The sequence below is a fragment of the Augochlora pura genome, chromosome 10 (genome assembly GCF_028453695.1).
Source record: "Augochlora pura isolate Apur16 chromosome 10, APUR_v2.2.1, whole genome shotgun sequence".
Lineage (NCBI taxonomy): Eukaryota > Metazoa > Arthropoda > Insecta > Hymenoptera > Halictidae > Augochlora > Augochlora pura.
In genome coordinates, this window is record NC_135781.1 from 34641157 (window position 1) to 34668126 (window position 26970).

The 26970-nt window shown below is 34.8% G+C and overlaps 3 protein-coding genes across 13 annotated transcripts; 2 read left to right on the top strand and 1 right to left on the bottom strand.

Moving 5' to 3' along the window:
- The first annotated feature begins 56 nt into the window (after positions 1-56).
- Positions 57-20135, top strand: Znt63c (solute carrier family 30 member 1). Of its 7 annotated transcripts, XR_013494950.1 has the most exons (14): positions 57-452; positions 6691-6772; positions 10318-10509; positions 11184-11406; positions 12044-12305; positions 13589-13706; positions 14477-14692; positions 14852-14962; positions 15514-15615; positions 16326-16449; positions 16539-16629; positions 16705-16797; positions 16906-17375; positions 19770-20135. XR_013494950.1 is itself a non-coding variant. In XM_078192559.1 (9 exons), the coding sequence occupies exons 2-9, from the start codon at positions 6725-6727 to the stop codon at positions 15709-15711; spliced, it is 1368 nt and encodes a 455-aa protein (XP_078048685.1). In that variant the 5' UTR covers positions 57-452; positions 6691-6724; the 3' UTR covers positions 15712-16133. The 7 variants fall into 7 exon arrangements, 2 of the variants coding, with proteins under 2 accessions (XP_078048685.1, XP_078048686.1); XR_013494951.1 differs by having other exon boundaries at positions 16539-17062; positions 17225-17375; XR_013494949.1 differs by having other exon boundaries at positions 16539-16797.
- On the bottom strand, positions 16463-20236 carry LOC144476031 (transcription termination factor 2-like). 2 transcript variants are annotated; one of them, XM_078192558.1, is made up of 10 exons: positions 20126-20236; positions 19891-20032; positions 19646-19794; positions 19369-19572; positions 19141-19298; positions 17760-19068; positions 17333-17670; positions 17069-17236; positions 16790-16989; positions 16463-16710 (listed from the first exon to the last, which is right to left on the bottom strand). In XM_078192558.1, exons 2-10 carry the CDS (start codon positions 20016-20018, stop codon positions 16563-16565), a joined length of 2802 nt encoding a protein of 933 aa, XP_078048684.1. In that variant the 5' UTR covers positions 20019-20032; positions 20126-20236; the 3' UTR covers positions 16463-16562. The 2 variants fall into 2 exon arrangements, with proteins under 2 accessions (XP_078048684.1, XP_078048682.1); XM_078192556.1 differs by having other exon boundaries at positions 19891-20018; positions 20126-20221.
- Positions 20237-21272: 1036 nt separating this feature from the next.
- Positions 21273-26821, top strand: Grip91 (gamma-tubulin complex component 3). 4 transcript variants are annotated; one of them, XR_013495001.1, is made up of 12 exons: positions 21273-21519; positions 22017-22183; positions 22489-22615; positions 22805-23222; positions 23336-23838; positions 23918-24110; positions 24254-24458; positions 24547-24768; positions 24859-24990; positions 25304-25341; positions 25424-25539; positions 26128-26257. XR_013495001.1 is itself a non-coding variant. In XM_078193099.1 (11 exons), the coding sequence occupies exons 1-11, from the start codon at positions 21441-21443 to the stop codon at positions 26132-26134; spliced, it is 2169 nt and encodes a 722-aa protein (XP_078049225.1). In that variant the 5' UTR covers positions 21273-21440; the 3' UTR covers positions 26135-26257. The 4 variants fall into 4 exon arrangements, 3 of the variants coding, with proteins under 3 accessions (XP_078049225.1, XP_078049226.1, XP_078049224.1); XM_078193099.1 differs by lacking the exon at positions 25304-25341; XM_078193098.1 differs by lacking the exons at positions 25304-25341; positions 25424-25539 and adding an exon at positions 26517-26821 and having other exon boundaries at positions 21275-21519; positions 26128-26388.
- The last annotated feature ends 149 nt before the right edge of the window (positions 26822-26970 follow it).

Consider the following 26970-nt stretch of genomic DNA (forward strand, 5'->3'; position numbering starts at 1 on the left):
ACAGTTTTGCCTTTCTAGGTACAGTGTATAGACTTAGGTTAGACAGGGAGTGAGAACTCATTTTGTCGTTGCTAGTCAATTTCAGAACATGTAATGTATCGTTAGAGTGACTGTTGGTAGTTTAAAAAAAATGTGATGGTGTTTGATCGTCTACCTTTGTTATTGCTTTACCAATGCTATCTTTAACGAAATGCTATGTAACATTTCCATCGAATTGTAGTATTAATTATATAGGTTCAGTGCATTTTATTTTTACCACGTGGTTTTTCGGTAGTGAATTAAAACGTTTATGTTTTGGAGTGCTCAAAAAGATCTAATGTCATTCTATATTATTGACGCTACTTGTGGACACACATCAGTACTGTGTAACATGTTTATAAACAGTTCATATTTGTGCCATTTAACGCAATTTTGATATATTATTCGAAGAACTATAATATTTTACTGCAAACGTAAGTAATGTGATCGTCTTGTTTATGATACTTAAACAAATTTCAGAAAAAAATTAGTAACCTGTATACAATTTATAAACCAGACATAAATTTCTTTGTGATTATAGCATTTTTTGTATATTGAAGTTTAAAAATGACGGTACTAGGCTTTTTTTAAATTAATTAACAGAGCGAAACTATCGAGATATTAAAATTCGGATGTTTTTTTATTTAAAATAGTTTTCTTGATGTAAATGCATTTCTCTAAAGTTTGTATTTCTATATTCATCTGACCTAATATGCATTTTTAATTTTATACATGTAGTTGCTCACAAAATTGAAAATATAGGTAACATGAAAAATTTTATTTGTTTAAAAATAAAAAACAAGCCAAGAACAAAAGAGATCACATGTGGAATATTAAACAGTGTCTACTTTTAGTATATAATGAATAATTTGATAAGAACATTAATAAAAAATTCATGTCATATATTTAAGAAGCATAAAAAAAATGTATACATTGTGACATCATAAAATTGAAGATACTGATCATTTTATGATGCCTTAAAATTCTTCTACTAATGTCTTCTTCGTTGTTGTCATTGCTAGGTTACATTTGATCACCACCCTATATTGTTTGTTAACACTGATGCATGATGATTTTGAATAAGAAAGTTGGCGTCATTATATATACAAAGAAATTCATTAAGTAAAATGTTATAAAAGCTTTTTATTCCATTGAAAGCAGATGGATAATATACTATGATGAATTAATGTCATTCAGAGATTGTGCCGATAAAAACTATATACAGAGTTTTTCATATAATAAGGATTATGATGTTAAGACAGTGTGAAAGAAAGTATATACATTTACATTTAAGAATATCATAGCTTTGATAGCAAGAATTGATCATAGCCTTCACTATTAAGAAATTTATGGCATCCATTATTTGGGTGTATAAGGTATTATAAATGAACTGAATTATCTGCTGGAAGTACAATGCTATATTGTAATCTTGATCAATAATAAAACTGCTTGCTTTATTTTTTATGGAATGGGCAAAATGTTGCCAATAAATATACATATGCTCAATCTTGTGAGTAACTATATACATATATAAATAGCAGTCATACATCCTTAGTTACATGCTATTTCTTTAGCCTTTTAAAATGAAACCATGTATTATCTGAATATCCTTTGGAATGGATACTTCTATAATTATTAAGGAGATATGTTAAATCTAGTTCATACATTTTATAAATTCAATATATTTGATATGAACATAAGATACAATGGTTACTAATTTCAGAAGAATTATATTTATATCTCTAAACCAGATGATATTGTTTATATTAATGAATATTAATATTGAATTCATTTTACATCAGCCACTTCTGCTCTATACAAAGAGAGTAGTTTTAAAAGATGTCATACGTCATAAGCAAATCATTTTTGGGGTATAAATTCATAAGATTTTAACAAGAGTTTCATTATGGCAAAAGCATCTGTATAACTGAGATTGGATATGATGGTATTCCTATAAACAGTATAGAGAGAGAGAGAGAGAGAGAGAGAGAGAGAGAGGGGATAAACCATGTAGAAATTTACATTGGTCAGATATAGACTCAAATAGAATAATCTTCCTTACTTATCCAAATTCTGAATTTGTTAGAAGCCATGTAAAGAGGCCTATCAAATACAAAGAAAGAGAAATACTCCAAAATTTTGTTCATCCAATTAATTCTTATGCCGAAACATATGTCTTTAATTCTTTATAAATATTAATTTATGATGCTAACAATATTTTGTATGGGCTTGATTTGCATTCAATCAATTCGTTACATTTTTATCTGTTTTAAATATTTCGTTGGTAGTAAAACTGGAATAAAATATTCTTAATTACAGTACAGGCTATAACTGAACTCGCGAGGCACTTTTCTTACTTAAATACTTAAAGAAAATATAAAAAGCGGTCGTTTGCAACTGTTGAAATGCTCTTTGAAGTTTCAAAAAATTCTAATATTTATTTAGTTAAGCGCGCGTAGTTCCTTAACAAGTATTTTGGTTAGCAACTATAAAATCGTAATTTAAAAAATATAACTGCACATTTGTTAACATTTACAATCGTGATAAAAATAATGATGTCTGTCAACGCTAAGAATGCTGTCAGCCTTGAGACAAATCAGCAAGGATGTTCAAACGACGTTACAAGCTGTTCACGTCTTTAAAAGGTTGCAAATATTTTGAAAAAAAAATGTGAAAACCTAATGAAAAACCTTGTCAGTCTAAATTCTTTTCTCGGTCAAAGTCTCTAAATATGGTTGCGAGTTCAGTCGGCTAAACCAAAACATTTCTTCGATACAACTACCTTCGTACGAAATAATTGTAATCTATGTCCTTATTCACCAATTCAGATCTTCCGCTCCGAATTTGTAAAGTATTACTCTGCTCGTTGTGCATTACTTTCTCGTTCTCTTCTTTACTTGACGAATTGCGAAGAATCTTATTATACCGGGAGTAATTTCCTCTTTGTTTAACGACCTTTTTCTACCATCTTATCGAGTAGTCGATGTCTCGTTCGAAAAATTCGGCGAATTTTAAATGAAGAAATCCGATGTCTGTTAGCGATTGTTGCCTCGTCACCGTTGAATAATTCCCACGTAAAAAATTACTTGCAAGTAATTGGTTAGTTATTCGAGACAAATACGAAGAATGGGATTAAAACCTTTTGAAATAAAATCCCGAATTGTTCGACAAATGCTATTGTATCGCGCGGAAACCACGTCCGAAAAACTTAATATCATCACGGGAAGTTTCGCCACATCCTTCGCATTCTCTTAACATACTTCTTTCGAAATTCATGTGACACTTTTCAATGCAAAACACATCGGATTTATCAATCGCGATATCAACTACTTGAGGAAGTAATTGAAAAAAATCTACAATGACATTGGACTTATCTCGTTGTACGTTTCTTTCCGCAATGAAGTATGTCCGAAGTATGCGAAGACTGTCCAGACTCCTTGATAAATAACAGAAACGATAAATGGCAATCTGATACGGCAGTTAATTTAAAGTCACATACATCCATAATGAAAAATGTCTGTCTAATTCCTGAAATTTACTTTCGTAGTACATATCATCGGTATGGCAGTGAACGTCGCGTTATTTTCGCGAAACAATATATGTATTTCTGTCGGTAGAATGGAATCTGAAACTTTGTTGGCTACACTCGAACTATGAGTACGAAAGTTGATTTTTAAACCTGTGCAAACAGTTCCAGCTACACTTACGAAGTAAGTGCTCGTACACCATTGCATCGAGTGTCGGCCACACGTGGCTGGACGTAGACCGTTATCGGGCCTTAATCTGTGTATGTATACACAAATCATTGATATAATTTTATCGGCTCGTATCTGGGATACTATTTGTTTCCCTCGAATTGTTTCTGGAGCGTCTCCTAGTTTCTCCTAGTTTTGTAACGTTCGCGTTAAACAGTTCTTAATGATCGTCTTCGGCGTTGCAAACGTTTCGTTAAATCATTGCGACGATGACTGACCGACTGTGAAATCTGTGCTGCAAGCAGGGACACAGCCTATTTCTCTAATTAGCTTCCGCCACATTACTCATAGCATCAAACAGTCGAAGTTCAACCGTTGCGCGCTTATTCACCAATTCTTATCTATACTTATCATCTCGGACCCCGAGTGAGTAAGCGCGTGCACGTTATGGGGGTTCGATTAGTCTCGCGTTAGCCCTTCGCGATCTATACAGAATTTATGAAATATTGTATTTTCTCAGAAGTGCGGGGCTCTTGACAATTTAATTTCCCTTATCTGACCGATGTTAATGTAGAATGTGTTCGCACCGAAGTCATTCGGTCGGTTATCTCGCGACATGTCGAAGATACGGACGACTTCTTTGTAATAGAAGTCAAGTATTTTCAGAGGCTACAATTACCTTCTGTAGACGAATCTTTTCTTCATGTTATTATGCATTTCGAGGACTGCGAACAGATTTAGGGTAGAGCTGCTAAAATGAATTTTTATCCGAAAGCAGTCTTTACAGATTCGGATGAGAAACATCCCAGAATAGGAGAGGATGCACGTAGATGATTCATAGTTCTGGCAAGTCTCGCGAATGGGTTTTTCCCTCTTTTTTTTCTCAGAGTTTGTACGCTCAGCATCTCGAGAAACCAATAAATTTCAGGTATACGTTACGTTATTAGTAGACTGCGAATCTTTATATAAAATGAACATTTTCTAGGTTGATTGTAAACGATAGTCCAATGTAGGTATACGTATATTTCTTCTTGCAACCCTTTGCCGCATTTTAACGAGCACGACTTAACCAATCGTTGCAATTGTGGGGAAAAATGGTACGGCAAGGGATCATCGATCGTTTTAAAAAGTCCTCGCAGACTTGTATCTCGTCGGTTCATTTTTCTCAGAAATGCATACAATCCGCAATACGGTTGTCGGAAACGCATTTTTCAATAATGCAATCAGAAATTCCATTCAACAAACGAAATTGACCGTTTTATTTCTTCGATGAACAATGGAAAACGGAGCTCGCCTTAGGCAGCAACTACAAGTTCGTATCGTATCGTTTAACGACCACTTAAAGAATCTTTTGTATCGTCGATATTTTAGGAGCCATCGACAATATTCCCAAAGCGAAAGCCGCAGCTACAAACGATCGTGGAGTTATATTTCATTTCGACGGAGTGACTCGAACGAAATCATTTCGATGTAACATCCTTGAACCTCGAACATTTCTGCAAAATAATTTAGATCTTTTAATAATTCTTTTCACGAGTTCTCATCTCTTTTCCAGCTCGTGAACATCGGCTATCGTTCGAACTTGCAATTAGTATTTGAGCCGTATGCGAAAAATCTGCTGAAACAATCTCAAGTCGAATAACAGAACGCGATAAGCGTTACTAAATAGGACACAGTCGATGCTCCGTCGATCAGTAGTGTAGACTTCACCGATGATACACTTTTGTTTTCTATTACACACGCTTGATTAGCGAAAACCCCTCCCGTAGGTGTAAACGAGATCACTGATAATAGAGCGATTGTACTCGTCGACATTGTTTTTCGATCACATCCGCGATCGAGGAACGAGCGAAACCAATTACTTTCACGATTTTCAATTGTTTCGTAGTTTGTAAAAACGTTTAATCGATCTCGATCAAATTGTCAGCATGCCTCGCAACGTAGTTTTCAAGAGGTACTTTATGAAAGTGCACGGAGATCCGCGCACTCTGTACCATTTATGCTTGCGACCGAGGAATTGTCTGTGCGAGGCTGCCTTGTACGATAATTGTTAGTTGGCGCTAAAACATCTGCGAGATCGTCTTACGCTAGAATTAGGAAGATTCCTATTTGTCGGAAACTTGAACAATTAACGGCACTGTAATTTTGGGATACCCCTTTGTATCGTAGATTCCTGTAAAACGACAAGAAATTTGTTGTCACCGTTCTCATGTGCCGTCGGTGGTCCGGGAAAATGCACAGAATGGAAATTGTTAATGAACGGAATCGCGCTGAAATCGATGCCTTCCTTCTTCCTTCGCGATACTTCCTTCGCAACGAAACAGGCCCGAAGGTCGTTCCGTGGTTCATCGTTGAATTCACCTTGATGCACCCTTTCATAAGATATAAAAAACAGATGGTATTCCATTTAAAAAATTGAAGGACACCTTCATTTCTCTGAAAATAGTACACACGTAAAAAAAGCTACATACGTTATTATCTTGTTCAAAAAGAACAATGCTACCACTCCTTTTTCGTTTCGTTTCGTTTCGTTTCGTTTCGTTTACACGTATATCTTTTGCCAGAGAAATGGTGGACGGGAGTGTACGTATGCATACAGCGTGTTCTTCTTGAAACGGAACAGTAGATGTATTCGTGTACGGTAGAACGTCGATTTTATCGACGAACATTGCCCAATAAATTTTGTCCTCGTTTCTAGCATCGAATGGGGCGCCTCGCGTAATTTGTCTCCCATCTGTGTCTTGCTCAAATTTTTCAGACCTATGTATCATTGCGATTAAGAAAGCGAAACATGTATCTGTAGATTCGATAACGAAACAAACTGGATGACGAAGTAACAATTATAAAACATACGATACGCGTGCAACTAAAATTCAAATTGATCGTCTTAGAATGACCGCTTATTGTATACGATAACTTCTAGCTCTCCGTCGACGCGTAACTTCGCTATTACCACTGTCTCTTAACTTTTCCGCAGATGTACTGGCGAAACTTGTATCTTGCTCTAATGTATGCCGATTTCCATGAAAATATCATTTCTTACGTCGCTCCGCATGACGGTGAGCTGTCTTCGATCGTCTTTTATCCGTATTTAGAAACGTAGCTGGATGGTTGTCACGTGTATAATAATGCGAATGATTGTTTCGCATGCTTGTGGTCGATTGTCTGTTTGTCAAACATTGCACCGCTCCGTTATGTGTACGATACCACCGAGTGTTTCCGTTTACGGAAAAATTTAGATCGCGCGGCGCGAACGATCCAAGAGCACATAAATTGACCGCGAGTCAGGTGGTGGTTGCCGATCTTAACCCTTTTAGTTAACCGATCGAAAGAGTTGCGCGTAGCTCGGCGAAAAATAGGAAACTTGATTGACGTAGTCTGGTCAAGTTTCAGAAAGATGTTGCAAAGATTATCGAATCGAATAAATCGATTCATTTGTATAAGAAGTGATTTGTTATTTGTACAAGAATCTTTGTTTTTTACAGGAATTAATTGGAAAAGATAATAGATTTATACAAATGTTTAGCAAATGTAGCATTTTTTCCATAGCTCGCGGTTTCATTTCATTTATTAGTTTCTATATGTACGCATGTCAAGGATCGTTTATAATCTCGTTTATTAATTTTTCCAACCTACCTTTTAATGCCCTTTTTCCCCCGGACGTGTGCATTTTTCCATAGACCTCGATAAATTGTATAAAAATCACAATGAATTCTCAGAAACTTAATAGCAGTGTAACGATAGTTGGTTGTTTAATCCAGTAACCCTAGTAAGTTTTTCGCGTGTCCTTTCGATGAGAGATCAGATAAGATTATGCGTTGAAATTATAAAAAGAACTCTGTTCAGAATGAAATAACACGGTTGTTTTATCGGCGCATGTTACTCGTGTCCGCTGCTTTTTATTGTTGTACAGCTTGCGCTTGTTCTTGCTATCGCTTCTTCTTTACCACAGTTGAGAATATATTTGTTTAAAGAGTAAATAAAAGCAACCCCTTGATTGCAAGTAACTCAATGCTTGAATGGAATAAATGGAACTTTCGCCAATGGACGTGCGTAGAGTAAACGTTGGCTATACGTGTGCAACGCTCGATTCCGTCAGCTTGCCAAAAGCAGAAAGTGGAAATTAATCAGAGGTTGAAGGCAGTTATGGTTTCTGATATCGGTTTTAGTTCTTAAAACGGTCATGGGGTACCGAGACGGTGTCGTAATTGTTATAAGTAGCAGTAGTCGTAGTGGTAGTAGATAAAATATAACATTGAAGAAACAAAGGGATTTAATAATATCGTTACATTATTACCCTGCAATTTCCATCATAAGATAAACTTTCGTTAAATTATATCTCGGACATTTGCTGTATTACGCGCTGTTGCATCGCGTTAGGCACAATTACTCTGCAAATGCGGTCTTTGAAATGCGAACTTTTATACATACATGTCTTTTTGCACACGGTAGAGTTGTTACGGCGTCGCGTGAAATTCATACGAGCGAAAATAGATCTTGTTCGAGCTATTCGGTCATTTGAAAAGAAAAGAAAAAGAAAAAAGTTGAGATCCCTATGAATTTTTAGCATTAGGAACGAATCCTGTCGTATATTGTTTTACAACTGTACATACGGTGTCGTCGAATCGAAATCAATCCCTAAATACGAATTCCTTTGCATTCGCGAAAATACATTCGTAAACGATGTCGAGGCAAAGATGAATCATCGGAGTTCAACAATTTCGCAACTAAATGTTAAATCAATATCGACATTCGTGAACGATAACTCGACTTGTTGGCACACGATCCTTTGTATTTCTGTCACTTCTTTTTAACCCGAAATGATATATGTATGTCGCCCGCTATCGTAGGATTAACCATTGTTTACACCGAAATACAAAGTAGCATAATTGCGACTTGGTTAGAAGACAAGTTGTACACAGCCGACAGCCAAAAATCCGTTGGTCCGCGACTTCTGTCGTTGGTTGTTCAAACTCTAGTCAATTAATTGGCAAGCCTCTCGCGTACGCGCGCACGCGATTCAAAAAATACAGGGCAACGCTCCAGTTTCTGTTGCAACTGTTGCAGCAGGCTGTCCCAACGATGGCCGAACGTTGACCTGTCAATTTTTAACCATTATTATCTCGAGTATGCCGCTTATTGCCGAACGACAAAGGATCTCTCGACCGATCCACGTTGCCGCGCCGCGAACAATTACGGAAACGAACGTCGTTGACCCAAACATTTCCCACGTGGACGCCTCGCGCGTTCTACTATTGGTTTCTCATGTGCGGTGGGAAAATTCAACCAGCTCCCACAGTTTATAAATCACGTAGCTGAGATTACAGTCGACGTTTCCGTTTTCAATGCGTTAATCATCGCAATACGGTCGCGACGCGACGCGACACGACGCGCGACGGTTCGAACAATCGCGCGAGAACGACAACGCACAGTGGTCTGGATCAAAGAATCGAGCGACACCTTGCTAGAACGTTTCAGCTCCAAGAAGGAGCATTGACATGAATATTCATTTCAACGCGTCGAGCGCCGAGCGCCAAAATCAATCCCAACAATTCCTATGGGAGCGAACGGGTTTAATTAATGGAACTGAACCTAGCAAGTTCAAATTTATCGCGGTCAATGGTACTTTAACACTTTCGTATTCGAAATGTTCTAGCGAAGTTCAGTATCTTCGTGTTTATTACGATAAATGTAAATGCTCGTGAAAATTTCTAATCTTAGTAACAAATTGATATAACATTTTTTGATTTTTGTGATAAACTTTTATAATCTCATTTGGATACTCCAAAACCGTATAAGCGATGATTTTGCAATTGCCGAAAGTCTAGAATTTCTTAGTAAATTGATGGGTTAATTGTTTCTTTTCCTACTGCCGTGTAGAAAATTAGATTTCTCTTCGTATACGTAGATGGATAGGATACCACCAGCTTCCACCTTGTGGAAGCAAATATACGTCGAACAATATTGTTATTTCCATAAAGTTAGAATGAAAGAATGATCGTGGCGAGGCTTGTACCGGAGACAACTACTGCAGACGAACAGGTGTACAATTTATGAATTGTTAAATGGATATAAAAACACTAATTAAGTCGATTGAGAGGCTCGCGATTTGGATCGGAGGGCCGAGTTCTCTATTTCAATGGGATAATTCATTCATTTGTAAACGGTCAATAATGTAATGAAAATATGTTTGCTTGCTTAATTTGCGAGACCCTTTAACTTAATTATTATGAAGAACTGTTGGTCGGGATTCTCACGGGCTCTTAAGCTGGTAATCAAAAGTTTAATGCCATTGAGGAGTGAAAGGAACGCGTTAAACGGTAATGAAACAGATTGGCACAAAGAAAAATGATAAAGCCATAGAAACGATTACCGAATAGAACGTTGAAACTTATGAAAAATAAAATGCAGTCAAGATATATTCTGAACCGAATAAATGTCATCTACTTTCTGTGTACTTTGCGAACGTAATCTCTCCTGCTGATTACCTCGAATTACGTTGAAAGATAAGAGGAACAATCTTTCGAATGAATTTATTGTTCACCCTGTCTTTATGTTTGCAAAATTCTTTTACTTTTACACATGATGTTGCAATTCTTTTTAGGTACAAACAAACACTATGGGACGCTTCACAGGGAAAAAGTGTCGCCTTTTGACAATGCTGTGGCTGACTGCTCTATTTTTCTTAGTAGAAATAGTAGTAGGTTATGTAACAAACTCAATGGCTTTAATTGCTGACAGTTTTCACATGCTGTCGGATGTAGCAGCATTGGTCGTTGCATTTCTTTCCGTAAAGGTAAGACATTTCTTTTACTAAAGCTAATTTCGTTCGCGGTTTGCTATCGATGCGCGGCCGTTTTCGAGAGCTATGCGAGCGTAACGCGACCATCAAATTCAATGGCCTGTTAAATTCGTTTTACAGAATATTATCGAATTTATTAACATGGTAGAACACGTTTCTCTAAATCTATAGTTTTGGTATCTACGGTGGCTGTAATTCTGCGCGAGTCTCCATTGTCGTCTGAAATCAAACGATACCGAACATTTTCCTAATCTATGCGGATGCAGTTATAGCCTGTACAAAAAAAAGGAAGAAACTCTGCAAAGATACAAAAATAACACTTAGTTGAACAAAGAGCTTCATTTTTTAGCACAAAAGTATTTGAGTCTAATCGAGGGAGTTTATAGACACTGGGACTGAAGAGGGATGTAGCTCAAAAAATTCAATTTATGCCTTAAAAAGTTCAAAAATATTAAGCTACTTTCATATACACATACCATATATCACTTTGAACCTGCGTAGGTGTCAGTTTAAATCGGAATCGGTCTGCTGAGTTTCGTTTAATAAAATAGAGCCGATAACATTAACCGTTCAGCGTTACTGTTCGTAGTGTTAGCATGCGAAATGTTTACCGCGATTTATTAATCTATGTATCGAAGAAATAATTCCAGTTCTTATGCGTTTCACAGATGTCGCCAAAGAAATGGTCTAAAAATACATTTGGTTGGGCCAGAGCCGAAGTTTTAGGTGCTTTGGTAAATGCTGTCTTTTTAGTCGCATTGTGTTTTAGTATTACCGTCGAAGCATGTAAGAGATTTATTGAAGTAGAAGAAATACATGAAGCTAAATTACTTGTAGCAGTCGGTGGACTTGGGTTACTAGTGAATGTTATTGGGCTGTGCTTATTTCATGGTAAGTACCAACAAATTGTCACGCGTTCGTTAGCATTGTTCTGGTGTTTTCTCTGAAATGGAAAAAGATGCGAAATGAGTTTACTTTAGAACCACCTAAACGTCTCCACCTACTGTTCACACTTTTGAACATTCCTCTATATTTTTTAAAACGATACAAATCGTTGTAAAAAGTTCATCAATTCTTATCATGTTTTTCGTTTCATACAATGATGTACACAAGTGATTACACATCATTTAAAACACTATAACTAGACTGTCTCGTTTACCGGACAGTGAGTAAAAAGATATTTGCAAAAATTACATTTAGTCGTAGAAAAATAAAAAGAAATACATAAGATAGTTAAGTTTTCCAATTCTTTTATTTGAGCTTGTAACGAAAATTCTCTGTAATACATATATAACACGTATGGTGCTGTTCAATAGAGACGAGACGACCTCAATATTTTTTTTATCGGGAAAAAAGTTCATTTGGAAATTTTTAATTATAATAAACCCGTTCAAAGGAGATTGGAAAATAATATTGTGAAAGCAAGTATTTGTTTCATTTGGTTTTAAACTTTTGAACTTTGTCTTACCTTCACGTTCACCTCTCTAAAATATTCAAATTTTTTTCTTTTTTTTTTTTCTTTTTACAGAACATGGCCACACTCACGCACATTCACACGGTATATCTCGAAGTCATAACAGGCTTAGCTCTTTCGTTGGAACCGATGACAACGAAAATGACGAAGCTTATAGACCTTCAACACCTCAGGTGAAAAGGACACACGGTCATACGCATGACGCCAGTCAAATGAATATGCGTGGCGTATTTCTTCATGTACTTTCCGATGCCTTAGGATCTGTTATTGTAATCGTATCTGCTTTAATTGTTTGGTTGACAAAATGGGAGTACAGGTAATCAATTTTTGTTATAAACTTACAGATTTTACAAATATTAAGTTTACTGATCGTTAATATTGCGGTTGATATTTAATTGGAAAACATATTTAATGATATTATCTCCATGGAAAAATAACAATACCATGAATTATGAGAAACGGAACGCTCAAAACGAGAGCTTTTAAGTGCACAAAATAATACAAAATTGTTTTGAAATCGTTTCAAAAGAAATATGAACGGAATATTTTTCAATACTTCACCTGTGTGCAAAATCTAATTGACAAGTTAGATGACCTATCACGCATGAACATGTATGCGCAGTGCTGTCGTGTAACAAGAGCAGGAAAAAATAACTTTAACAGTAATCGTAACAAAAGGCTTGAATTGGGGGCGAGGTCCGCACACGCGAGGATATAAACTCTTATTTTTTTGTTTTTTTAATAATACGAGCACGTCCATAGGTATTTGGACAGTGAAATCTAATCAAGAATTGCTTATTTCACACGTGTTTATCATTGAGTTGTTCGAAAAGTAATTTCGTTTTTCAGTAAAATATCGACTTAAGTGTGTTTTAAACGGCGAAATTACTTTCCAAAGAACGTTAATACATTAATCAAACGCATATAATAAATGCGTAAGTATTATAGAAATATTTAAAATTGGATTAGAAAGTAAAAAAGGTCATTCTAAAAGGTTTTAAGCTATATTCGCTTTACGTGTATGTTTATATTCTGTGTAAAATGTGAAAATATCTTAATTATAGAGTTCTTTAACTGCAACGGGAGTTCGTGAAAAACAGTGGCTCCCAATGATCTAATCTAGATGGAGATGCGTTTGCTAAATCATTTGTTTTAAGAGTTGTTTGCAGTCAAAGAGTTACATTTAAGATCACATTATAATACACTGTCCCTCATTAATATAACTATGTACATTTGAACCGTAACATGAAGTGTTATATGAATAGTGGTACAAATACAGGAGTTGTCAAATGCTTATGGGCGGTAGTATAGATATAAATATAGTCTTACATATTAAATTATACATATAATATGGAAGTCCAACTTCCAATTTTCAACTTTTAATATTTCAGAAACAGAGCTTCTACTCTAAACATGGTAAAAGAATTTCTAGTTTGTATTTGCATGAAGATTACGCATGTTTCAGGATACCCCATATTTTTTGGGCACTCTGTATATGTATTACAATCATTTTCTTTTTCAAATAATTGTTTATCTGTACTATGTAGTTCGTGAACATCATTTCATTTAGTATTTACATAAAATTTTTATTATTTACAGATTTTACATTGATCCAGCTCTTTCACTTTTGTTAGTTATTCTCATTCTGCGGTCAGTGTGGCCGTTGCTGCAAGAATCTGCCTTGATTCTTTTGCAAACTGTACCGACACATATTCAGGTAACATTATTTCAAGCAATGTAATTATATATACATACACACATACATATACGATACACTTCAGAGCGATTGAGATCGAATAGATGCCAAAATTTCACAAAAATTGTAATATCTCCGTATCATAAATTCGATTTATTTGTTATATTGTAAGACCACTCTATGCACGTCGTAACATCTTCCCTCGCATACGGGGTATCTTTATATATTTTCACAAATATAGGGATGTCATACGTACAATAGTTTTATATTACAATATTCTATAACTAAAAATGTTAAAATATCTTGAAGCATACGGGAGTTATAAAATAACTATTTTTTTCAGAACTTATTTGCTTTGGTAGGAGATATTACATGATGTAAGTAATTTCTCTGCAGGTGAAGTACTTAAAAAAATTCCGAGGCTAATTAAATATTATAGTACCGTTTTAATATTCCAAAAAACATAACGTTTCCCTCGAAAATTAACACCGCAACGTTACAATGCTGACTGTAAACCTTTTTTTAGAAGATGATTTCAGACTTGAAAATAATAGCAATCACCTTCTGTCTCTAAGCAAAATAGACAAAAATTTGTCTAAAAAATACTTCAATATTATTGCAGAGTACACTTTCACTTACTTATTACCACTTTTATTAAATTTTTCTCAAACATTTAATAAAAATGCTTCTCATACGGCTTCTTATGGCCGTTATACATATGTATACTTAAGTCGGATACACATTATGAAGATAAAAATATAATTTTATACTATTAGAATTTGTTATTCTAGGTTGATGCTATTCAACAACGTTTACTCGAAAATGTTGATGGTGTTTTGGCCGTACACGAGTTTCATGTATGGCAGTTGGCTGGCGACCGTATAATTGCTTCGGCACACATCCGGTGCAGAAATTTATCAGAATATATGAAAATTGCGGAGCAAGTTAAAGAATTTTTTCACAACGAAGGCATACATTCTACTACGATACAGCCAGAATTTATTGACGTAAGTAAATTTATTTTTCTTAAAACTGTAGATGTCATTGGTACATGACACGAAGGACGATTTTTATAATAGCAAAACCGAGGATAAATCGAGAGAGTCTTTTTCGTTTACGTCGTTTAAATAAATGATGACTAACTAGACATATTTATAACATTCCAGTACCAATCTAATAGTGAAATTAAGGAAACACCAACTGAAGATTGTGTATTAGACTGTCCAAAAACTGACAAACCTTGCAATCATGCAACATGTTGTGGTCCCTCTAAACAGGTATGTAGTTTTAATTGCAATATGTGTATTTATAATTCAATTCCAATCATCTCCCTCCTGCAGCATTCCTTGAAGAGAGAGTCAACAGCTCGTTCTCCCTGTTGTCCTAAATCGAAATGTCTTGGCCAATGCATAGAAGCTATTAAATCAGATTCGAATACAGTTATAGGTAACTTAATTAACATCGGACTGCGGAAGTTGACTGTACAAGACAAACCAATATTAATTCATTGTATAATTAATTAATGCGCCTCTTGATTTCTACTCCTTTCCTCCCGAGTTTCCATATCTTGTAGTTATGTTGGATTTTGAGCTTTTACTTCTCTTACATCCTGTTTGTCTCTTTACATTTATTTAACGACTTTCTTCTTTTACATGCCACATTAAGCAAACAAAAGAATACAAAACTTAGACCATACAGAATTAGTTGCATTCATACCATCTACAACGGCTGTGTAAAATAATAGGATCATTTTAGATATTTCAGTACTACTTAAATCAGTAAATTATTTTAACGAGTAATTTTATACCTTATTTGGCGTCTTCTGTAGGGTCGTGAAACTCCTTCGCCTGGAGAAACGCCATACATGTGCAGACAACGCAACAGCCTTGCACGCTCAACTGGATCTATGAGAGGAGCCGAACAACAAGAGGTCAATGAAATGGAACGCGGACATTTACTATCGCTGCCCGCCTCGCATAATTCCGTCCAACTTCCACATTCTCAAGTTAACACACCAGTTGTCTAAGTTATCAATCGTATTATCCATACCTACCTCTATAATAAAATCTGCGGCGCGTTACAATGTTATTATAAAAATTCAATAAACTGATATACGTATGTTCGTTTTTTTTATTTTAGTAACATTAACGCTGAAAACGGATCTTTATGATAAAATCACAGACGCATAAATTATTACACGCTAATATATCAAATGTATTGTACAAAAATTTACATTTATATTTGTGTTTATTATAGAACACTGTAATTGCTGCACTCTTATCCTTCCTTCTCGACAATCCTTTGCGGGGCATATATTTCCTTCATATAATATTTATGTCATTTTTGCAAACAAACGTTACTACACGGTCATTCTCATGTTATTGTTGATAAATTGTAAGACTAAAATTTTGTAACATGATTGTAATACACAATATAATGAAATTAATATCAGAATATTAATGAGAGATTATTTAACAATTTATTATTTTATTTTCAATTTTTCTAAATTACATCTAAAATTATATTCGGACTAAATTTCTAATCACAATTTACTGTTGTATTCTATTTTAATATGCTCACTCTCAGTTTGTACAGATCTCGCTCTAAGAGCAATACATACATACGTGTTTCTTCTCGTAGGACTCAGAATATATTTCTATTACGGTGTCCGGTACAATAAGATGAGGCAACAAAAATGTCAAAAGCCGACCGAAGACGTTGTAAATAAAGAAGCATGGAGCACCACAGACATAGTCAAACTCACGTAAGACTTCTTTCTTCGTTTTAAAATTTTTATTAAAATACTTTCGACATGTTTGATTAGCTTTCATAACAAAGAAGTTTATATTACAGAAAAATAATTTATATTACATCTAGTTAAAAATCGAATAGGGATTTGAGATCGTTGAGGGTAAGCTTCGAGACGGTGGAATTCTTGTCACCGGTGAGAACATTTGCCGCTATCTCCAATTTCATTTCCTGCAGATGTTTGATGCGTTCCTCGATCGTGTCTTTACAGATAAACCTATAGAAGAATTTGCAAGCGTGAAATCAATACCATTTGCGACACTCGGCATTCTCGGGGCGCAATGTTCGCTACTAACTTATATACGTAAACATTCTTTTTCTGTCCAAAACGATAGATTCTGTCCTGAGCCTGCACCTCTAGTTGCGGGTTCCAATGGATGTCTATTAACAATATATGATTTCCGCCGACCAGATTCAATCCAACACCTCCAGCGGTGAGAGACAGCAACAGTATCTTCGGATCGGTGGTTGTGTTGTTAAAGGCGTCCATTATACCCTAAAGAATCGACGAATGTAAATGAGATCACAGAGTGTCATTGGATAACGGAGAATCGATTTTTCATAGTCGGGTATACCTGTCTATCTCTTATTGGAACATTGCCCGTAAACTGCTTGAACGTAGCACCTTTCAATGAAGGCAAATAGGCTGCCACTATGTCCAGCATGCTGGTCCACTGTGATACGATTATCAACTTATCGTCTTTTTTCAAAATCTCTTTCACTGTTTTCAGTACCGCTTGCATCTAGACAGTTTGCATTTAAGTTTATAGGATGGAGCTTCCATTCTATTCGAATAACATTTCCACAGAAGATTAATCAGGATCTAGTAGGAGGTCTACCTTAGAACTGACGCGATCAATTCGAAACACTGGGTTCTCACATGTAAGTACATTGGCTGCTGTCCTATGGTCAACGCCTATCTCTTCTCCACTGATGTTCGCATTGTCTTCATCGTTTAATCTGACATCATCAATGTTGAACAAGCTAGGGTCTACATTTTCAGCATCCATTAGTCCAGTATCCTGCATATCCTCTTCATCTAACATTGATTGAATAAGGCACGGATGGACGCAGATTTGACGTAGGCGTAGCAACAGAACCAAAATTTCGTGCGTTTTGACATCAGCATGCATCGACAGTAATTTATTTTGCGCTTTTGTGAACTGAGTATTCTTGTCTATAAAGAGACCGCGATATAATAAGGCTTAATGCTTAAAGCTTTACAGAAAAAATATGTATATATACAAGTTTTACTCGCATACGTACTAGGATTTGAAAGAAATGATGGTTTATTGTATTTTCCCGAGGCTAGATCATTCATATGATTTTTGTCAGCTCTCTGAGCTAGAAATTGAGCGAACAGGGTGCGAGAATAAGTCAGAATCTTTTCATACACCAACTGCTCCTGCTTGTCTAACTTCACCAATACCTCCTTTATACATTTGTTAGGCAAACTGTCTAGATTTCCTTTAGCCTGCAGCTCTTGTTTTGTTCTGCGAAGCATCAGGGACTCCATTACAGTGGCCAGCCTTCGACGACCGGTCGTGTTTTTATTATCTACCCATCGCTTCCAGACCCGTATATTGTCAAATGGGGAACATTTTAGGAACTTCAATATAGAGTACAAATCTAGCTCCTTATTCTGAATTGGGGTACCGGTGAGGGCCCACCGTTTCTTGGACGCCAAGCCGTACACCGCCTCTGCCGCATTACTCTTATGGTTACGAATCACGTGCGCCTCGTCAAGTATTATGCGCTCCCAACCGATCTTATAAGTTGTGCCCCCAGTCTTGCATTCGCGGGTCAGTATATTATAAGTCGTGATCACCACGTCATTCCTTGCTAATCTGTTAGGAACGCTCTCTCTATTGCTACCATGATGAACCTCAACTGCGAGCATACCTCGCTTGCATCTGCGACTGATCTCTTTGTTCCATTGCGACAACAACGATGCTGGACAGACCACTAGCGTGCCTCCCTTATGATGTAATAGTGTCTTGGAATCTGTCCATTCGTCGTCGCTGCAGTCGTTCGAATTTTGTTGTTCCTTATTCGCGATGCCAGCAAGTATCAACGATATCAACGTCAGGGTCTTTCCTAAGCCCATGTCGTCGGCGAGGATACCCCCGGCTGGCTTCTGTCTTTCTCTCCATTGCATCCACAACAATGCATGTTGCTGGTGTGGCATTAATTTAACGTTCAAACCCTTTGGATCTTCAGCTCTTTCGTCCTCGGATGGCCTGGCCATCAGAGATCCGTGTAGAGCTTGCAATCTGTCAGTCGTTAACGTTAATTCTTCATCCAGAGCCACTTGAGCACTTTGAGCCAGTTCCTGGGTTCGTGGAGGTTCAATCAGTGCACAATCCACATGCATAGTATCGACAAATTCTTCTTTAACAAACTGTACTTCCTCCTCAAAAGTATGTACATCTTCTTTAACATTCCGTATGTGGAATTCTGTATTCTGTAATTCTTGTGTGATTTCATCGATTTCTTCTTCTTGTTTCACGATAACTTCGCGCAATTTCCTACCTCTGTCCGGTAATAAGTCGATGTCACTAGCTTCTAACAACAACTAAAAATCCATAGTAGAGACAATGGAAACTAAATCAATTTTTCTATTTTCATCTTACAGCACCGTACTTACTTTTGATTTGCTCAATTGTTTCTGTAAATGTTCCATTTTACAAACTAGTAAGGCTCTTTTTTGGGCAACCACTGGATCAATATTACCAAACCCAATTTCTTGTTTTGCAAGAGATACTGCAACTTCGCATTCTATTTCTTCTTCGTCTGCTGAGGAGCCTAAAAAAAAATAGGATTGAATAAACGTAATTTTATATAACATGCTTCTAAATAATTGTATTGAACGAACTACTCAAAGATATGGGTCTATCCCCTGTTTCCATGTAGGATAAATCAACACTGGAATCACAGTTGTGTTCTTTTGTCATGTTAATATCGTGCGATTCATTTCCGCTATTCCCAGAATTTGAATCTATGCTTATTCTTTCACTGTCTCTAAATCTTTTCCTATTAATTGTCTTTTTATTAATTGCATTATTCTGTATAAGTTCATCTGTGGAATCATATATTTACAATATGGTTTTTATACTACATCCTTTTGATATTTAAAAGTATACAAAACCTACCATCTTCTTCACTGCAGCTGGTTGAATTGAGTAGACTATGTACATATCTATCTTCCTCCTCATCGTCACAATATTGTAGGATATGTTTTTTAATACTCTGCTTAATGGCATTTTCTGTCAACAGAGATTTTCTTGTTGCTGCAGCACTTCTGAAAGAAAGTTCAAAACAAAACACGTGAAAATTGTCATTACAATAAAGAAGAGGATGATTTGACAAAACACAAGAACAGAAATAATTTATTTACCTCTCCGGAGTTGAACTCCTGGAACAGTTCTCACTGCTACCACTGCTCTCAATTATAACAACTTGCTTGTCAACATCTTCATCAATTTCCTCATCGCTATCTGGAATGATAACTGGTCTTCCATCCATCTATAACATCTATACTTTAAAAACACATCAATTTAAAACAGATTTCAATTGAAATTCTCAAATTATTGAACATAATGTGAATGTAATATGGTGTATAACATAATTACCTTATAAATGAATCTTCAAATGGAGATATGTCGTTCTTCTTACCCGACTGATTTTCGCACGTAAAATCACTCTAGTTACAGCCACTATTGTTCGTTAAAACCATTCACGATGCTACAGTTCAAGAAAACAAACCTGAATAAAAAAGTATCAAAGTAATGCATCTTCTTGCCTTGTATTTATTTAATTAACTAGGGGTTTGACAAACGGGACAGTCGCTCAACAACAGTCTCTTTCTTCGAAGTGCAATTCAATCGTTCGAATGTAAACTTTGCTTATGTATATACAAAGAGCCTATGAAAAAAACTGTAGATGACCATCAGCCGGCGTTTGAGGAGCAACTCGCACAAAAAAGAACTTCTTGTATCCCACTACTTGGAGAATATTTGAAAGGCGTACATCAAAGTGGTGGGAATGCGTCGTATAGCAAAAAGCTGATCTGCGCATCGTCGTATGATTAGACTATCTTGCTAAAATGTCTTAATGCTGCCACCTATTTCTTACTTGGGAAACAACACTTGAAATTTGAATTTAAATTACTAGCGGGCGCGCCTCTTATAACACCAAAGAGAGCTCGCGTTGTGCACTCATGAATGGACAGAATAATTTTAATAAATTTGGCATTTCATCGCCAATCATTATATAAAGTTTCTTTGAGATACAAACATTAATTCTGTATGTTTTATTAAAGTATTAGAATTTGATGGGTATCGTTCTGTTTTGCTTCATCGTATCTCGTTCTTTTCCTACAGTAGATAGATATACAGTACATAGTGGGAACGTGTGTAAATACATTATTGTATTGCCAATACGTTTTTCTTCCTCCCTAATATTATAAGCTGTAAAGTTATGTGTGCCGCCCTCCCGCGCTCTCGTCGGGTATCCGTTCAGTTGGTTACCTGTAGTACGCGACGCGATACTCTGTTGGTAAGGAAAGTTCAAATAACGAAATCGGTCACATAATTCATATATGATGGAAGGTATATTTGTTTCTGCATACAAGAATCATCATAGTTGATTGGCATGTGTAATTTCAGTACAGATCCTGAATGTTGTGGTCCCCCAAAGAGAAGTACGCAATATTACTACGAGGTGGCAATACCAGTTGCTTCCCCCAGCACAGACTTCTCCTCTATCAACCCTAACATAGGGTATATAGGAACAAGCATCCCTTCAGGTTCATTTAGTTTAGTTTAGGTTTATGGTCATCCATGGGTACGACGTACAACAAAAGTTAATAACAATCAGTATTAATACGTTATACTTTTCTCTTATGAATACTTAAATATTTATGTATTGTGTCAGAGAAGTTAAAATATGAACGTGTCAGAAGCAGAAATTATAGGCGATTTAGTCCAAAAATTGATACTTTCTCTTTGTGGAGATAAAAAAATAGGTAAAATTGCATATTCACATTTACAGTAAAAGTGAAATCCTAGAAAAAGTTCTAAAAATAAACTAAATATTATAAAAGACCACTGTTGCATTAAATTGTTCATCATTTTTGTGCCGGAAATTCCATAAACATTAACATGCAACTTTTCTTCTGAATAAAGTGAAAAGATTCAACTTTAAACTAAACTGTCAAGTGATATCTAAACGAATATTTTAGATATTAACAGAAATAAACATTTTTTATGAGTATCAAAAATTTAATGAGATGGTATATTCTGCTGTTTATAGTATTCTGTTTATATCTACTTTAATCTCAATATTCTTTTTACTGTCTATTTTTATATGACAGTTGTTTCTTTCTATCACAGTGGACACCTTTTTATTAATATTAAGTAAATCATTTTTAAAGATAATCACACTTTAAGTTATTATTTGTTACTGTCATATTTCTCCACTATTTATTTATCTTTAGTATATTATTTCACATATTGGTTATAGAAGTAATCAGAAAATGGATGCGTTTTGCAATCGAAGTATTATCATCATCACAAGGAATAGAAACACTACAAGAAGACGAAGTTATGATAGCATGTCACATAAAAGAGAAGTTGTCACATTCTGATGCAGTACAGTTTGACAAATTATTTTATGAGTTAAAGGATGGGGTATGCTACACATTTTACATAATACATTTTTATTCAATTTTCTGTAATTTAAAAGTATGTATATATACGAGTATACATGCTATTGAAACAGAATCTGTTGAAGCATTTGTTCATGACCCATTTGTTTCATTTTTTTATTAAACATGAATTTTCATGTTTAATATTTATCATTTATTGGAATTTTTTTACAAACTATAGATGTAGATAAATATGCAGGAATGTAGATCAATATTTCAATAAAAGCATTAGTATGATGTTAATGTATGTTTTAAATATTAATTTATGTTTGTGATTTTATTTTTTAGCCATTAAAAAATAGGACACAAATTCTCGTATTCTTGATAAATATGTGCGAAGCCGGCGATTACCAAAAGAAAAGAATTTTCTCAGCTCCTGACTTGAAACTTGGCATAACGTCGGTATCTTCTAGTGGTAATTAATATTAAATGTTTTCCTATATCAAACACCTTTCCAAAATTAAAATTTTTTGTCTAATCTGTATTTATTCGGAAATACTATTGTGTACACATTTCTATATAAATGTGTTTTATCATACACTTACATGATGGTATATTTAATCTTATGTACTTACTATATTACATATCATGATTTTATATTTAGCTACAACAACACCAGACTTGCAGATGCCACCGCAAATTGTATCTGTGAACAGTGCAGATAGAAGTACAAGGGATTTCCTAACAAGATCTAACAGAATACTTGGCGAAGAATATATTTCGGAAGATGTACTAGTTCAGGACCTCATATATTCTTTCCAAGGCATTGAAGGAAAAATATTAAAGTTGGATTCAAATTATGGTTTTCAAATAGACCCTATGCTAAACATTGATAGACCCAGGAAACAGTCTACACTGAGATTAAGTGAACTTGGACATTTACACAATATAATACAAAAGGGTTTAGAGAGAATATCAGCTGCTTCGAGTGGACAAGTGGCAGATAGTTTTGTTGCAGCATTGTATTCTAAACTATCCGATTACTACAGATTTATAGCTACTATACAAGAGGAAGTAAATAGGTGTTTATTAAATTTCAAAGATTTCAATTTTCTTATAACAAGATATTATAAGTAATCGATTATTAAGTGTTATTATTAACAATACTATTATTATTTGTTTCAACACATTACAGGGCACATTTACAATTAGGATTATATAAAGTTACATTGTCGCATTTACACCTTTGGGCATATGAACCTTTGGAAACGTTAAAATGGTTGGCTAGCATGGTTAGAGCTTGTCAAGGTCAGAAAGGTGGTGCTCTTGCTTCTGCAGTATATGAATTCAGTAATTATGGAGATGCGGATGTTAAGAAGTTGGTCAAAGATATCTTGGAAAGTGTTTGCGATCCTTTATACAACATGTTGATAAAGTGGATTGCTGATGGTGAATTAGATGATCCATATAGGGAATTTTTTATTGAAACTTGCGCTGATATCACTGGAGAGAGAATGTGGCATGAAAAATATCAAGTTCGTAATAGTATGCTTCCATCTTTTATTACAAAAACACAAGCTAAGAAGATTCTAGGCACAGGCAAGAGTATTAACTTTTTACGCGAAGTATGTAAAGATGTTACACCTTGGGAAGGAAAGCACACAAATATGTTTAAAAATTTTACTGAAGAATACAAAGGTAAATACCCGCAATAACTTACATAATATAGGAGGAATTATTTTATATTTTATTTTTATGATATCTATGTACTTTCTAGTTGATGATCTTTTTGATATGGATCCTGATGGTCGATTACAAAATATGATGGACACAGCTTATAAAGCAACATCAACAAGAGTAGTTGAAGTACTGACAAAGCAGTACCACTTTATGGATCATTTGCATGCTATTAAAGGATATCTTCTGTTAGGTCAAGGACATTTTATTCAACATCTTATGCACTTGTTGGAGTAAGTACGAATATTTATCTCTCGCCGCTATTATGAACCTATACCGAATCTACATTCTTTTCATGATGTTTCCTTCATTTGCGCGACACTTTAATTTACTCTTATAAACGAAAATATATGCATTAGCTTCTTTCAATTTTTAGATTGGAATTAGATAAACCTGCAAGCTCCTTATATCCACACAATATATCTTCCATTTTGGAAACTGGAATAAGAGCGACGAGTGCGAAAATGGATGACTTGGATTTACATGGAAGACTCGATGTAAGATTATTAGCGCCATCGGAAAACGAAACCGGCTGGGATGTTTTTATTCTTGATTATAATGTTGCCGGACCTATTGGAACGGTACGATGTTATCAACTTTCTTCTTTCTTGTATCATATAAAATACAAAGTATAAAAAATAGTTTTGTAACCTGTTTATTAATATTTAGATTCTAGAGCCATATAGAGAAGTGTATCAGACCATATTTTTTGCATTGTGGAGAGCAAAACGGATGGAATCTATTTTGTGCGCAATTTGGAAACGTCAAATAACTTCAGCAAAAATGTTTCGCAAGATGCCGGAAGTATTGACAATTCAAACTCACATACATTTAATTACAAGTAGTATGGTTCACTTAGTTCATCAGATGCAGTATTTCTTCTTATTTGAAGTAAGTCTGTAAAATTAAAAGCTACAACGCTGATTTTATACTTCAGTTGATGCTATTAAAGAGAAAATATTAATAAAATGATCTTTCCAGGTAATCGAATGTTCTTGGGATGCATTTGTAAAACAGCTTGGTCAAGCAGTCTCATTAGATGACATAATTACTGCACACACCTATTTTATCGATACAATAAGACGTGGTACTTTCCTCGATGAAAAATCTCAAGTAAGTATTAAAATTAATTAATCGTTTATCATATCAAATTGTTTAATAACTGCGTGATCGACTCAATTTCAAAAAAAAAACTCGTAATGTATGTGCTATAGAACGTGATTATAGACTTTCATCAAACGAACTTTACTAGGCAAAGAGATTTTGGTATATCCACCATTTGTTGTATCACATGATTTTTGTGAAATTGCATAGGTTTGTTGAACATGATGCACCGTCTGAAAATTAATGTGTAGTTCCTCCATAATGTCAAAATTGTATTAGTTATGAGAGTAACAAATTTGGGATCAATTTTTTTTTTTTAAAGAAGGATATCTTAGACCATATTACAGATATCGTCACGAGGTAAACGAAATTTTATACGTGAAATTATGAAATTTTATAAGAGAAATAATCCACTTTTATGTGACTAAATGGTTGTAAACAGGTATCCATTAGACACAATTGTTTGATCTGTCTGGTTTTCCAAGTGGATGAACGTAAGGGTAGCAGCACAAGTGCAACAGTTCGTGGGGACGGCGCACCAAAATTGACAGGGTCTAGGTAAACAGAAAAAACACTTGACAAATCTTACAAAAAAAAACAAAGAACATTAAGAACATTATTTCTGACTTAGAAATTGCATTATCCTGAATAGTACTTTTTTTCACATATAAAATATTGCGGGCTTTGTGTTGATACCTGTAATATGTCCTTAGTAATAATATCTTTAAACCTAGTAGGATCTAACATGACGCCTCTTTTTCTATAACAAACAATATAGAAGATAACAGTGTAGTTTCCATTGTATAATTTCAGCAAATGATTCCTATGTGCATAAAAACTTGCAATTAAAAGAGAGGAAACGAAAACAAAAGTTGGTGGCTAGGAAATTTTGTATTTCAGTGTACTTTATTCTCAAATTGAGAATAAAGATTTCATTAGGTGAAGTGTAATAAAATTTTATTTAAAAGCTCAGACACGATACAGCTCTGTTGTACAATTACTGCGATATGAAAATGCTCCCGCTTTTGAGATGGAGTTAACGAAATGTATTAAAAAATATTAAAACTAAATTATTGTATTTATCATTCCACTAAATATTATGAGCACATATAAACACATAACCGATATAAAAATATTCTTTATCAGGAGCTGATGGATCACCTACGTTCGGTATATGGACCAATTTTGGATTTGCAGAATCTTGAAGAAACATTTCTGAAAGTTGCTACACGTGAATACGAGGCGAGATTAAATGAAACCAGCACGTTGCAGTCTAATAATGCAGCATCAATTCGACCAGATAAAGCAGACCACACTGATGTAGAAATGACTAAGCGTCAAACTACCTTTTTAAAGTATCTTAACACACTTCTTATTCAGCTTAGATTACTTTCAAGAACCTATCAGGTAAATATTTTAATGAAAATTTTTTAAATTTATTTAATATTTATTCTATGAAAAAGTTTGCAGTTATTGTTAAAATTCTTTAACAACAGCTAGAAATCATAAAATAATACTTTCTATGTCTATTACAGGACAGAGTGAAGAAATTTCTCATAATGCTTGCATCTGCTGAAGACGTTTCTTTGCAATTATTAAGTGTACGATTAGATTTTAACGAGTACTATAAAAGTAAAGATAATCGTCTTGTTGTGCCACTCACATATCAGCACCGAAGATAAAGCCACTAAATTATTTTCTGCCACATGTAGATCTGTCTTAATTCGTAACAATTTCTTCATGTTAATTTTTCTGTACGTTTATACAGAAATTTAATGTAGAGTACAATATATATATATTTAAAATGCCATAGTATATCCTTTAAGTGTAAAGATAATACTTTTGTATCATTGCAAGGAAAATAAATATGATAATTTTTATATTTCTATGATAAGCATAAATACACGTATTTATAACAACCTATGCTTCCTGTTATACGCTTAATAGAAGTCTTATTAAATCTACAATAAGCATAAAACAAATTTATTA

Bases quoted from the DNA above. Each gene is read 5' to 3' on its own strand.
- Znt63c (XM_078192559.1), top strand. From the start codon at position 6,725: ATGCCGATTTCCATGAAAATATCATTTCTTACGTCGCTCCGCATGACG. The intron at 10,510-11,183 runs GTAAGACATTTC...TGCGTTTCACAG, and splicing joins TTGCATTTCTTTCCGTAAAG to ATGTCGCCAAAGAAATGGTC. The intron at 14,693-14,851 runs GTAAGTAAATTT...ATAACATTCCAG, and splicing joins TACAGCCAGAATTTATTGAC to TACCAATCTAATAGTGAAAT.
- LOC144476031 (XM_078192558.1), bottom strand. From the start codon at position 20,018: ATGGATGGAAGACCAGTTATCATTCCAGATAGCGATGAGGAAATTGAT. The intron at 19,795-19,890 runs GTAAATAAATTA...ACTTTCTTTCAG, and splicing joins AGGAGTTCAACTCCGGAGAG to AAGTGCTGCAGCAACAAGAA. The intron at 19,573-19,645 runs GTAGGTTTTGTA...ATGATTCCACAG, and splicing joins CAGCTGCAGTGAAGAAGATG to ATGAACTTATACAGAATAAT.
- Grip91 (XM_078193098.1), top strand. From the start codon at position 21,441: ATGAACGTGTCAGAAGCAGAAATTATAGGCGATTTAGTCCAAAAATTG. The intron at 22,616-22,804 runs GTAATTAATATT...TTTTATATTTAG, and splicing joins AACGTCGGTATCTTCTAGTG to CTACAACAACACCAGACTTG. The intron at 24,991-26,127 runs GTAAGTATTAAA...ATTCTTTATCAG, and splicing joins TCCTCGATGAAAAATCTCAA to GAGCTGATGGATCACCTACG.